The sequence below is a fragment of the Procambarus clarkii genome, chromosome 25 (genome assembly GCF_040958095.1).
Source record: "Procambarus clarkii isolate CNS0578487 chromosome 25, FALCON_Pclarkii_2.0, whole genome shotgun sequence".
Classification (NCBI taxonomy): Eukaryota; Metazoa; Arthropoda; class Malacostraca; order Decapoda; family Cambaridae; genus Procambarus; species Procambarus clarkii.
In genome coordinates, this window is record NC_091174.1 from 11,298,672 (window position 1) to 11,313,595 (window position 14,924).

The window sequence follows — 14,924 nt, forward strand, 5'->3', positions numbered from 1 at the left end:
AGACTATAAGCTGAGACGAGATGGAAGGAGGGGGGGACGATGGTAGAAGGGGGGGGGGCAATGGTAGGAGGGGGGGGGGGACGATGGTAGGAGGGGGGACGATGGAAGGAGGGGGGACGATGGAAGGAGCGGGGGACGATGGAAGGAGGGGGGACGATGGAAGGAGCGGGGGACGATGAAAGGAGCGGGGACGATGGAAGGAGGGGGGACGATGGAAGGAGGGGGGGACGATGGAAGGAGGGGGGGACGATGGAAGGAGGGGGGGACGATGGAAGGAGGGGGGGACGATGGAAGGAGGGGGGACGATGGAAGGAGGGGGGGACGATGGAAGGAGGGGGGACGATGGAAGGAGGGGGGACGATGGAAGGAGGGGGGGACGATGGAAGGAGGGGGACGATGGAAGGAGGGGGGACGATGGAAGGAGGAGGGACGATGGAAGGAGGGGGGGGGACGTTGGAAGGAGCGGGGGACGATGGAAGGAGGGGGGACGATGGAAGGAGCGGGGGACGATGGAAGGAGCGGGGGACGATGGAAGGAGGGGGACGATGGAAGGAGGGGGACGATGGAAGGAGGGGGGACGATGGAAGGAGGGGGGGACGATGGAAGGAGGGGGGGACGATGGAAGGAGGGGGGGACGATGGAAGGAGGGGGGACGATGGAAGGAGGGGGGGACGATGGAAGGAGGGGGGACGATGGAAGGAGGGGAGACGATGGAAGGAGGGGGGACGATGGAAGGAGGGGGACGATGGAAGGAGGGGGGGGACGATGCAAGGAGGGGGGACGATGGAAGGAGGGGGGACGATGGAAGGAGGGGGGGACGATGCAAGGAGGGGGGGACGATGCAAGGAGGGGGGACGATGGAAGGAGGGGGGACGATGGAAGGAGGGGGGACGATGGAAGGAGGGGGGGACGATGGAAGGAGGGGGGACGATGGAAGGAGGGGGGGGACGATGGAAGGAGGGGGACGATGGAAGGAGGGGGACGATGGAAGGAGGGGGGACGATGGAAGGAGGGGGGGGACGATGGAAGGAGGGGGGACGATGGAAGGAGGGGGGACGATGGAAGGAGGGGGACGATGGAAGGAGGGAAGGGGACGATGAAAGGAGGGGGGAACGATGAAAGGAGGGGGGGACGATGGAAGGAGGGGGGACGATGGAAGGAGGGGAGGGGACGATGGAAGGAGGGGGACGATGGAAGGAGGGGGGGGGGGGACGATGGAAGGAGGCGGGACGATGGAAAGAGGGGGGACGATGGAAGGAGGGGGACGATGGAAGGAGGGGGACGATAGAAGGAGGGGGGACGATGGAAGGAGGAGGGGACGATGGAAGGAGGGGGGACGATGGAAGAAGGGGGGACGATGGAAGGAGGGGGGGGGGAGATGGAAGGAGGGGGACGACGGAAGGAGGGGGACGATGGAAGGAGGGGGGGACGATGGAAGGAGGGGGGACGATGGAAGGAGGGGGGACGATGGAAGGAGGGGGGACGATGGAAGGAGGGGGACGATGGAAGGAGGGGGGACGATGGAAGGAGGGGGGACGATGGAAGGAGGGGGGGACGATGGAAGGAGGGGGGGACGATGGGAGGGGGGGCGATGGAAGGAGGGGGGCGATGGAAGGAGGGGGGACGATGGAAGGAGGGGGGACGATGGAAGGAGGGGGGACGATGGAAGGAGGGGGACGATGGAAGAAGGGGGACGATGGAAGGAGGGGGGACGATGGAAGGAGGGGGGACGAGGGAAGGAGGGGGGACGATGGAAGGAGGGGGGACGATGGAAGGAGGGGGGACGATGGAAGGAGGGGGGGACGATGGAAGGAGGGGGGACGATGGAAGGAGGGGGGGACGATGGAAGGAGGGGAGGGGACGATGGAAGGAGGGGGGGACGATGGAAAGAGGGGGGACGATGGAAGGAGGGGGGACGATGGAAGGAGGGGGACGATGGAAGGAGGGGGGACGATGGAAAGAGGGGGACGATGGAAGGAGGGGGGACGATGGAAGGAGGGGGGACGATGGAAGGAGGGGAGGGAACGATGGAAGGAGGGGGGACGATGGAAGGAGGGGGGGACGATGGAAGGAGGGGGACGATGGAAGGAGGGGAGGGGACGATGGAAGGAGAGGAGGGGACGATGGAAGGAGGGGGGACGATGGAAGGAGGGGAGGGGACGATGGAAGGAGGGGGGGACGATGGAAGGAGGGGGGACGATGGAAGGAGGGGGGACGATGGAAGGAGGGGAGGGGACGATGGAAGGAGGGGAGGGGACGATGGAAGGAGGGGGGACGATGGAAGGAGGGGGGGACGATGGAAGGAGGGGGGACGATGGAAGGAGGGGGGACGATGGAAGGAGGGGGGACGATGGAAGGAGGGGGGACGATGGAAGGAGGGGGGGACGATGGAAGGAGGGGGACGATGGAAGGAGGGGGGACGATGGAAGGAGGGGGGACGATGGAAGGAGGGGAGGGGACGATGGAAGGAGGGGGGGACGATGGAAGGAGGGGGGACGATGGAAGGAGGGGGGACGATGGAAAGAGGGGGGACGATGGAAGGAGGGGGGGCGATGGAAGGAGGGGGGGACGATGGAAGGAGGGAGGACGATGGAAGGAGGGGGGACGATGGAAGGAGGGGGGGGGACGATGGAAGGAGGGGAGGGGACGATGGAAGGAGGGGGGACGATGGAAGGAGGGGAGGGGACGATGGAAGGAGGGGGGACGATGGAAGGAGGGGGGACGATGGAAGGAGAGGAGGGGACGATGGAAGGAGGGGGGACGATGGAAGGAGGGGAGGGGACGATGGAAGGAGGGGGGGACGATGGAAGGAGGGGGACGATGGAAGGAGGGGGGACGATGGAAGGAGGGGAGGGGACGATGGAAGGAGGGGGGACGATGGAAGGAGGGGGGGCGATGGAAGGAGGGGGGGACGATGGAAGGAGGGGGGACGATGGAAGGAGGGGGGACGATGGAAGGAGGTGGGGACGATGGAAGGAGGGGGGACGATGGAAGGAGGGGAGGGGACGATGGAAGGAGGGGGGACGATGGAAGGAGGGGAGGGGACGATGGAAGGAGGGGGGACGATGGAAGGAGGGGAGGGGACGATGGAAGGAGGGGAGACGATGGAAGGAGGGGAGGGGACGATGGAAGGAGGGGGGACGATGGAAGGAGGGGGACGATGGAAGGAGGGGGGGACGATGGAAGGAGGGGAGGGGACGATGGAAGGAGGGGGGACGATGGAAGGAGGGGGGGCGATGGAAGGAGGGGGGGGACGATGGAAGGAGGGGGGACGATGGAAGGAGGGGGGACGGTGGAAGGAGGGGGGGACGATGGAAGGAGGGGGGACGATGGAAGGAGGGGGGGGCGATGGAAGGAGGGGAGGGGACGATGGAAGGAGGGGAGGGGACGATGGAAGGAGGGGAGGGGACGATGGAAGGAGGGGGGACGATGGAAGGAGGGGAGGGGACGATGGAAGGAGGGGGGACGATGGAAGGAGGGGGGACGATGGAAGGAGGGGGGACGATGGAAGGAGGGGGGACGATGGAAGGAGGGGGGGACGATGGAAGGAGGGGGGACGATAGAACTAGAGAGAAGGGAACAGAACCTTCAGGAGAAAGCGCCAAGCCATCACGACTATAAATCATTGGGAATATATCAGGACAAGGATTTGGGATGGGACGGAGGGAAGGAATGGTGCCCAACTACTTGGACGGTCGGGGATTGAACGCCGACCTGCATGAAGCAAGACCGTCGCTCTACCGTCTAGCCTAACTGGTTGGGCAGAAATAGAGGGAACGACGGCAATAGAGGAGATAATGAACAGGACAGAGAAAAATCAACACACAGTAAGGTCACCTACTCCCTATTTTCTGAAGCTGTATACCAAAACTTGCTGTTATCCCCGGACCGTGAGAAACAGCGGCTAATGCTTTTTGCGCTACCGCTCACAGGATGGGTATGGGGTGCACAATAAACTAGCCAACAATCAAGCGGCTTAGGGATTCCAATGATTCTCACCGGTGTGACCAAAGAAAATATAGGCCCACGGGAAATGCTGCATATAAACAAATGAAAAACGAAGGGACATTAACATTGTGGTGACGACACGCGTCCATTCCTGAGGTGGACCCCAAGTCCCTAAAACATGACAATGTGTGAATAATATGTGAATAATGTGTGAATAATGTGTAAATAATGTGTGAATAATGTGTGAATAATGTGTAAATAATAATAAAATAATGAAATAATATGGGCTTTAGCTAGGTACTGGGGACTCTTTCTTTTCCTGCTTTTCTAACCAATGTATTTGCCCACTTTTATCTACTATGTACATTTCTCTTACACATCCCTAGGAGCCGCCCGGAGCAGCTCTCTAACTCCCAGGTACCTATTTACTGCTAGGTAACAGGGGCACCAGGGTGAAAGAAACTCTGCCCATTTCTTTTTGCCTCTGCCGGGGATCGAACCCTGGCCCTTAGTGCTACGACTCTAGAGCGCTGTCAACTCAGCCGCCAGGCTCCTCAGGGAGGTGTGTGTGTGTGTGTGTGTGTGTGTGTAAATTACCTAAGTGTAGTTACAGGATGAGAGCTACGCTCGTGGTGTCCCGTCTTCCCAACACTCTTTGTCATATAACGCTTTGCAACTACTGACGGTCTTGGCCTCCACCACCTTCTCACCTATCTTGTTCCAACCGTCTACCACTGTCGAGTGTGAGTGTGTGAGTGAGTGTGTGTGTGTGTGTGTGTGTGTGTGTGTGTGTGTGTGTGTGTGTGTGTGTGTGTGTGTGTGTGTGTGTGTGTGTGTGTGTGTGTGTGTTATGTATAGTTACAACATTAATTTTTTTTAAACATTTGTGTCGACAAGAACGATACTGAAATGGGTTGGAATCCCTTATCGTGTTATCCTAGTGAATAAAGCACTCACTGTGGCGGCGTGCACGTTCAAGTGCACTCACACACACACACACAGCTTCAAACAAAGACTAGAATCAATCCCTTAAAAACCACAATAACACATACGCATTAACACCAATCAACATGATATAATAGGGGAATTTAACATGACATCAAACACTCAAAAACAAAAAAAACATTTACAAATATCCAATAACGCTTCCTCGTTGCAACTGACGTCAGGCATTAGTTGTTGCACCTGTAACACAAAGTCATTGATGGACAACACAAATCATTGATGGACAACAAAAGTCATTGATGGCACATCAACACACACACATAACCTCCCTCATGCACTATACAAGTCCCACAAAGGCTTGTTGCGTGAGAGCTTGAGAAACACATGGGTCACAAGATGAGTGGGTGGAGGTGTAACACCTAGATTAGAGGCTAGAGACGACTCAGCAACACACTTAGAGTGTCCTGTGTTGCTGGCACGACACACTGGAGTCTTCTGAAGGCCGCTGGTGGCCACACACTTCACACCACACCACCAACACCAACCGTAATATACACACACACACATAATGAGGGCCACCACACTACGATCAACACAAATTTAGACTTGAGTTTTAAGCCATGTTCTGTCGCTTAGACTTATGGCTGGTGGGGAGGGGGGGGGGGGAGGCCTGGCAAGACTTGTTGGGGTTGGGGGGGGGGGAGGCGTTTTTGTGCTGGTTGGGACCACGTGTAAAACTTGCCTTACTAACAACCATTGGGCAGTTACGGTGGCTGCCTCAACACCAAGGGGGGGGGGGGGGCGGGGGGCGGAGATCCACCCTAAGGGAAGGGCTTCACTCAGGGGACGTGGTTCAGGGGGGGGGGGAGTGCCCCCTAGGGACCTGGACGAGTCAGGGGGGGGGAACACAATGATAAGTGTAGGGGGGGGGGGTCGTGCAGGTTGCGGCTCCAGGTGTCACCCCGGGGGTCACAGAGGGGGGGGGGTCCACGTCTGAGGGCTTGGGAGTCCGGGGGGTCATGCTGGGGTCCACGTGGGGTCCGGGCTACCTGTAGGGGTCGTAGGCTCCGAGTGACTCCCAGTTGGTGGAGATGATCCTGGGGATGACGGGCGAGAGTGGGGTGGCGGGCGTGGGCGTGGTGGGGGAGACGGGGGTGGTGAGCAGCGGGGTGCCCAGGGGGGAGAGGGCCACGTACTCCCCGTCCCCCAGGGGCAGGGGCAGCGTGTGCATCTTGGCGGGGAAGGCCACCAGCACCCGGGGCTCCAGGTGGATGGGGCCAGAGATGTAGGGCGGATCTTCTCCTTCCCGCCGTAGGGAGCCGTGGCGGCTGCCCCGCGGGGAGGCGCGGGGCGAATGGCGGGGCGAGTGGCGGGGCGAGGCCCTGGCCGAGTAGCTGCGGCGGGTGCGGGTGCCCGGGGGCAGGTCCGGGGCGGGGCCCTCGGGCATGGTGGGGTCACAGGAGGCCAGGCGTCATAAGGCGTTGGCCAGGTCGTTGAGCTCTATCCCTAGGGCCACCGCCGGCAGGGATAGCGAGGGCCCCGCGGGGCAGGGCCCGCCAGGCCCCGCCGAGCCCCGCCGCTGCAGCCCCGCCCCTGACCCTGACCCCTCAAGCATGGTCATGGGCGGCTCTCGCCCCCTTCATCCGCCACCGTCCTGCTGGTTCTCTCTGCCCCCAGGGGCACGGCTCGTCCCTTCACACTGCACCTGACACTGCGCCTCACACCGTGGCACTGCGCCTGGGCCACACTGCAGCCACACCGTCAGTGTCCCTGGGCAGCGAGCGCTGAGGGCCGCGCCAATGTGGCGTCACCTCTCATGAAGGGGGCGGCGCGCCGGGCCCCCCGTGGCGGCGCGTGAGGGCGGTGCGCGGGGCGGCGGTAGCGGGCGCCCTCTGTGCGGGCGGACACCCCCTCACACACTGCCCCGCCGGAAGGCTGCACGCACACCCGCACGCACCCGCACGCACTCAGCCTGGCCCTCCTGCTACTGCTGGGGGAAGACAACAACACACTTCAACACCCGTCCGTCACCACACACGCGCGTGTGTGCACGCTACACTCCGCTACACTACACTGTGGCGGCGCTCGGGGCCGCTCTCTGCATATTGTAAACTATTCCCAACACCCGCGAGAGGAGAGGGTGACTATCCTCACTCCCCCTCCCACCTATCCCCTCCCCACCCATCCCAGCCAACTGTTTGCTCTTGTCATCAGCATCGAGAGAGGTCTGGCCGATACCGTCAAGACCCCCCCCCCCCCCACTCAGTAACAACCCCTCTCCCCCCCCCCCACCTCTGGCCACCCACTTTCACACAGAGAAAGACTTGTGGGGGTTGATATCATGCCAGACCTGTCTCCTGCAGCCCATATCAAGAGGATAACATCAGCGGCATATGCCAGGTTGGCTAACATAAGAACGGTCTTTAGAAATTTTTTGTAAGGAATGATTCAGAATTTTGTATGCCACGTATGTCAGACCCAATCCTGGAGTATGCGGCTCCAGCATGGAGTCCATATCTAGCCAAGCATAACACTAAACTGGAAAAGGTTCAAAGGTTTGCCACTAGACTGGGAGACAGAAGAGTTACAGGGGACATGATTACCACATACAAGATTATCAAAGAAATTGAAAGGGTAGATAAAGACAGACTATTTAACTCAAGAGGCACACGCACTTGGGGATATAGGTGGAAATTGAGTGCCAAAATGGTCGTAGTTCATAGAAACATTACAATTTTTTTTTAAGTGTCAGAGTAGTTGACAGGTGGAATGCATTAGGCAGTGATGTGGTGGAGGCTGACTCCATACACAGTTTCAAATGTAGATTTGATAGAGCCCAGTAGGCTCAGGAACCTATACACCAGTTGATTGACAGTTGAGAGGCGGGACCAAAGAGCCAGAGCTCAACCCCCTCCCCCTCACAAGCACAACTAGATAAGTATATGTACCTAAATGTGTAAATCAAAATCCAAACCATGAGGTAGCTGGGCGTAGAGAAAGAGTGGTGGTGGTGGTGGGGGGCGTCGCCCCCGGTCTGCGCTACACCACCCACCTACTTACTCACTCTCCCCGGGATTGGTATCGGCGCCAGGCAAAGCGAGAACCAATACTGGTCCTCAGTGAGACGCGCTTGTCGGTATGGGGGACACCTACGCAGTCAAGGAGGCTGCGGCTGCATGATGGCATCCGGCGGTTATGAACGCATGCGGCCGTGTGAACGCATGCGGCCGTGTGAACGCATGCGGCCGTGTGAACGCATGCGGCTGTGTGAACGCATGCGGCCGTGTGAACGCATGCGGCCGTGTGAACGCATGCGGCCGTGTGAACGCATGCGGCCGTGTGAACGCATGCGGTCGTATGAACGCATGCGTTCATACGACCACACACACTACCACAACCTCTAACCTGTATAATATCAATACAATGCGTAGTTGCATACGCTAATGCAAAAAAGGGTTATACAAGCCAATATACAACCAGTGACTCCAGCACTGAACACTAACCTAAACAAAGATCTCATCACAGCTAAGACAAAAAAAAAGGTACAGTGAAGACATGATAACGACGTACAAGATTTTTATTTGTATCGACAGATCAAGACGACTCATAATATAATCAAAGCGTGTGGATGGAAGCTAAGATGCACAAATGAGAGAAAGATGTCAGAAAAGGTCATTCCTGTTGACCTCTTCATTTAAACGAGCTTGAAAGTCGATGGTCAGGAGCTAAATCCCAACCCACCTGCCATCTGGTGGGTTTCCAGTGAGAGGGGAAGGAAGAGGAGGTACCGAGGACCCGTCTCATCCAGGACCCGTCACCCAGGACCCCACACCCAGGACCCCACACCCAGGACCCCACACCCAGGAACCCCTCTCTCTCCGTCAACAGCCAAAGACCTTTAATAATTCCCCGTTCGTATATGTTGCTGTCCCCTTCCCAGGGCATTTATCATACCACTTCTTGGGTCTTCCCCTTGCCTCCTCTTCCTTCCCTTTTCCTCTGGTCTTCACACTTTCTCGCGTCCTTCTCTATCTTCATCCACCATATATTCCCCTTTCCAAACCAAACGTATCCTCCCCTCCCACTCAAGCCTTTATGATGCACCTGTTCCATCCTCCCTCACTACTCTTCCTCCTAGTTCCCCCTCTCCCTCACCCGTCTCCTCGTGTTACTTTCCCACTGTGCAAGCAGTCAAGGAACTGCTACTGAGAAGGCTATGAAATGGGGCATGTGTGACAGTAGTGGCTGTGGTCGACTTAAAGTCTCATACTGGTAGCTGCCTCTCTCTCTCTCTCTCTCTCTCTCTCTCTCTCTCTCTCTCTCTCTCTCTCTCTCTCTCTCTCTCTCTCTCTCTCTCTCTCTCTCTCTCCCCCTCTCTCTCTCTCTCTCTCTCTCTCTCTCTCTCTCTCTCTCTCTCTCTCTCTCTCTCTCTCTCTCTCTCTCTCTCTCCCCCTCTCTCTCTCTCCCTCTCTCTCCCTCTCATTCCCTCTCTCTCGCTTCTTCCTTTAATATCTCTTTTAACGTTGCTGGAGGTCTGACTGGCGGAGGAGGAGGAGGAGGTTGGCTGGAGCATACGGAGAGCATACAGCTGCCTCTCACCACCACGATAACATCTCCAATGTTATCGGCCCGCCAGAGACGGAGCGGGGCGGGGGGAGCGAGATGAGATGGATAGCAGGAGGGAGAGGGGGCTGGGAAGTGGGAGGGGGGGGGGCAAGATGACGTCAAAGAGGAGGCAGAAAAGAATGATAAAGAGGGAGGAGAGGGAAAAAAGAGAGAGAGAGAGAGGGTGAACATGAGAAAGGAAATGAGGAATAATTGGAAGAGAAGTCAGGTCAGATGACGTCTCAGATGTTTTGACGTATCTGACAGGTGTTTTGAAAGACAAGAAAGCACTCAGACCTTCTTGAAATTCCTCTGTGGTGTTTTGTACATATATATATATATATATATATATATATATATATATATATATATATATATATATATATATACATATATATATATATATATATATATATATATATATATATATATATATATATATATATAATTCCTTCACATCTTAGAAGACAAGCCATGGTCCTTCACCCGTCAGAGAGCAAATGTCACTCAGCCGCCGCCTTCATCAGCCTGAATTTCCGCCCTTTGATTGGCTGGTGGCTCTTGAGTGTCAATCGTGGCCGCTAGATGGCAGTGGCAGTCGGAGCCGACCTCTCCATGTTGAAGGAGGACGGGGCACAGAGGACTGGGGGGGGGAGGGAGGGAGGGGAGGGAGGTGGAGAAAGAGGGAGAGGGAACGCGCTATGTGAGAATGTAAAGAGGTATAGTATTTTATGCCCCCCCCCCCCCGCACACACACACACACACACACACACACACACACACACACACACACACACACACACTTCGTTGGAAGACAGAGGAGTTAAGGGGTGATGATCACCACATTCAAGATTCTCAAAGGAATCGACAGGGTTGATAAAGACAGACTATTTAACACAAGGGGCACACGCACTAGGGGACACAGGTGGAAAATGAGTGCCCAAATGAGCCATACAGATATTAGAAAGAATTTTTTTAGTGTCAGAGTGGTTGACAAATGAAATGCATTAGGAAGTAATATGGTGGAGGCTGACTCCAAACACAGCTTCAAGTGTAGATACGACAGAGCTCGAGAAACTCAAGAATATGTACACCAGCAGACTGACAGTTGAGAGGCGGGACCAAAGAGCCAGTGCTCAATCCCCCCGCAAGCATAACTAGGTGAGCACACACAATTGAGTCGAAGAAATATAAGGAAGTTCTCATACCCAATACGGGTGTTCAACAACTTAAATGCATTGCAACTTAAATGCATTGAAACAAGTTATGGAAGCCCTCTTCAGCCACAAATTTAAGGCCAGATTCGACAAAGAATTCTAATACCAGAAGATAATTTATATCGCAACAGGTACGGTAAGGTTATTAAGCGGGGCTTAAAGAGCTAGAGCTCACTCTCCCGTTGACACTGATAGGTAAATACACTCACGTAAGTACACTCCCCCAACAATATTGTCAGGGAACTTGATAGAGACAGATAAAAACATAATTATAACACAGGGGAGTCGGTCGGCCGAGCGGACAGCACGCTGGACTTGTGATCCTGTGGTCCTGGGTTCCATCCCAGGCGCCGGCGAGAAACAAAGGGCAATGTTTCTTTCACCCTATGCCCCTGTTACCTAGCAGTAAAATAGGTACCTGGGTGTTAGTCAGCTGTCACGGGCTGCTTCCTGGGGGTGGAGGCCTGGTCGAGGACCGGGCCGCGGGGACACTAAAGCCCCGAAATCATCTCAAAAACCTCAAGAACCTCAGGGGGTGGGGGAGGGGGGACGCGCACAAATGGGGGGGTACTGGTGGAAGCTGAGTACCCATATGAGCCACAAATGGCATTCACAAAGAACTGAGGCGGTGGAGGCAGACTCCATAAGCAGTTTAAATTGTAGACTTGATAGTCAAATACATTTACGGGCTCACCATAGCCCGTGCTACATGGACACTTTGTTCTGAGTAGCTAAATCTGAAAACAACAACAACAACAGAGTCAAATCGGTTCAATTGATTGATTGTATTCGCCCTAAAGCGGAGAGACCCACGAGCCGAAGTTCAACCCCCACACAAACACAATTAGGTGAGTACACATTCACCTCGAAAACAACAACTTTCCAATGCGATATATATATATATATATATATATATATATATATATATATATATATATATATATATATATATATATATATATATATATATATATATATATATATATATATATGACAATGTCAGACCACGGAGGAAAATGAAACAGGAATTTCCTTAAGTACTTTCGTATATTAAATACATCTTCAGAAGGAATCAATTTAATGTAATGAAGGAATCAATGTATTTAATATACGAAAGTACTTAAGGAAATTCCTGTTTCATTTTCCTCCGTGGTCTGACATTGTCACATTCTTAATCACGTGTTTATATTCGTGATATACACACACACACACACACATATATATATATATATATATATATATATATATATATATATATACATATATATATATATATATATATATATATATATATATATATATATATATATATATATATATATATATAACCCAGGTTCTTATTTATAATACATAACTGTCAAAATCTTGACAGAGTTGTACATATGGCGAGATGTCACATGTGCACCGCCCCTGGCTGGCACTCGGGGCACTCCCACCATAGTACAAGCACCACCCCCGCTCCTGTGCCAGGTAAGTCCACTACGGGCTCACCCTAGCCCGTGCTACTTGGCACTTTTTTGTTGCCCAGTAGCTGAATCTAAAGCCACCACCACCACCATACCTAGTGGTGGTGGTTGTACCTTTCTGTTACCTAGCAGTAAAATAGGTACCTGGGTGTTAGTCAGCTGTCACGGGCTGCTACCTGGGGGTTGAGGTCTGGTCTAGGACCGGGCCGCGGGGACACTAAAAAGCCCCGAAATCATCTCAAGATAACCTCAAGATCTCAAGATAACCATACAATGAGGACTAGCCTTTGTGTGTATTTTACCTCAATAAACTTAATTCAATCTTTTTGAAATAATCAATCAATCTCTATCTTTTCAATCTTCTCTATTTAACATCAAAATAAAGGAGACTGCAGAAGGTCTACAAGCTCGTACGAAGCAGCGCAGGTAAACTGAAAACAACAATTCTCCGGTAAACTTGGCCCAACTTGAGTAGTCAATATATTTAGCACAACTTGAGCGGTCACTATACTGAGCACAACTTGAGCGGTCACTATATTGAGCACAACTTGAGCGGTCAATATATTGAGCACAACTTGAGCGGTGGATATATTGAGCACAACTTGAGCGGTCAATATATTGAGCACAACTTGAGCGGTCAATATATTGAGCACAACTTGAGCGGTCAACATATTGAGCACAACTTGAGCGGTCAACATATTGAGCACAACTTGAGCAGAGAAGAATAGAGACGGGAGAGCAGAATTGGACGGACGCATTGACGGATGAACTCACACACACGGAAACGACAATCTCTCTCTCTAAAAAAAAAAAAAATCACATCCCATACGTCAAACGCTAACAAGGCCAGTTGACGTAACGAGCACCATTGTATACGACGTCGCTAGACGTAATTATCTCTGACCGGACATTAACTTAACTACTCTAGCTGGTCAACTCTCACGTTTCAGCCATTAGACACAACTGGTCTAGACCTCCAACAAGCCAGCTTTCTCCCTTTCAACTGTCTATTTACGAAGAGTCTCTGTCAACCCTCATTGCTAATGGACAGTTGTTAGCGCCGGCGAGAAACAATGGGCAGAGTTTCTTTCACCCTATGCCCCTGTTACCTAGCAGTAAATTAGGTACCTGGGTGTTAGTCAGCTGTCACGGGCTGCTTCCTGGGGGTAGAGGCCTGGTCGAGGACGGGGCCGCGGGGACACTAAAGCCCCGAAATCATTTCAAGATAACCTCAAGATAGCGTGGGAAAAAGACAGAAGATAAAATATGCGAACGCTAAACAAAACGGAAAAAATTGGAAATAACAAAGAGACCGTGACGAGGATTCGAACCTGCGTTCGAGTGCATCCCAGACGCTGCCTTAATCGACTGAGTCGACTAATAGCTCAGTCGATTAAGGCAGCGTCTGGGATGCTCTCGGACGCAGGTTCGAATCCTCGTCACGGCCCTTGTGGATTTGTTCACTCCTAGACGTCTTGAGTGACGAATGAACACAACTTCAAAAAGTGTCCAATTTATAAGTACAAGACACAGGACAAGACATCAATCATTAACACAATAATAACGAAAATATGATAGCAAAAGAAACAATATATAAAAAGATAACAAATATTTGCAGACTGAGAAAAAAAAGTCTTTAGATAGAACCCAAACTTCAAAAATATTAAAATCAAATTATAAAGGAAAATTCTCAACATGATAAATAAATATAGAAATAAAAAATAGATATTTTGATCAGTCTATCAAGACCTATTTATGGGCCAAGATTCCTCAAGCATTTCTAATTACGAAACATGTACATCTTTCAAACGATCCCGGCAGATTTACTCAGTTTTATTAAACAGATTCACAACCCAAAGTTATTATTATTATATTCAACAGTGTCGTAGTGCTTCGGAGCTCTTAAACTATTTAATAAATGCGAACTAAACCGCCACGATTGAAGAAAGATGTACAGGTTTCGTAAGTGGCCACTAAAGTGCTTCATGAATCATAGTGCAGGTCACTATGTCTGACCTCTCCCCTCTTTCTCTCTCACAGTACACAGTACAATATTGTGAATATTCTTAATTCACAGTACATGACTTGAAATGTCTTCCTGAATAATGAAGTATATATATATATATATATATATATATATATATATATATATATATATATATATATATATATATATATATATATTGAATTCTTAAATATGTTCAATATTTTCCACTTCGCACTCTGAAGATGGTGACATTTGTAGAAATTTTGGTTGTGATGGTTGAGCTGATTGTATAGGTGTGGGGGAGAAGAGGTGTAGGGTACATGTGGTGATGATAGTGGTGGAGCTGGCAGTGGTGAAGACGTCTGATGTAGGTGGTGGTGAAGACGTCTGATGTAGGTGGTGGTGAAGGCAGGTGTAGGATGGTCAGGATGGTTGGGAGAGTAGGTGGATGGCAGATATTGTAACAGCCATGTGTTTTTGATTTCACTGATAATATTGTTGATAATTCATTGATAATATCAGTTGATTTCACTGATAATAAAACCCCAAGGACTTACAGCCACCAGCATCTGAACTCTATCTGATCTCTGTGAACAAGAGACATATACAAACTATGGTTGCAAATGCGCCGCGCTGCCCAATTGCGAAAGACGTGTAGTTTTAAAAGTTAGCCCCCCATATCAGGCTGCGATTGAACTCTCGAAATCGTATAAAGGTAATCCCCTACAGCTACAGGCAATGATCATTCATCACACA

The 14,924-nt window shown here is 52.3% G+C and overlaps 1 protein-coding gene across 1 annotated transcript in view; it reads right to left on the reverse strand.

Moving 5' to 3' along the window:
• rdgA (retinal degeneration A) overlaps nt 1-14,924 on the reverse strand; it is a 699,236-nt gene that overhangs the window by 489,235 nt on the left and 195,077 nt on the right. Inside the window, exon 2 of the mRNA XM_069331304.1 lies at nt 5,943-6,883. Coding sequence (XP_069187405.1) covers nt 5,943-6,340 — 398 coding nt within the window. The 5' untranslated portion in view covers nt 6,341-6,883. The remainder of the gene's footprint in view (nt 1-5,942; nt 6,884-14,924) is intronic.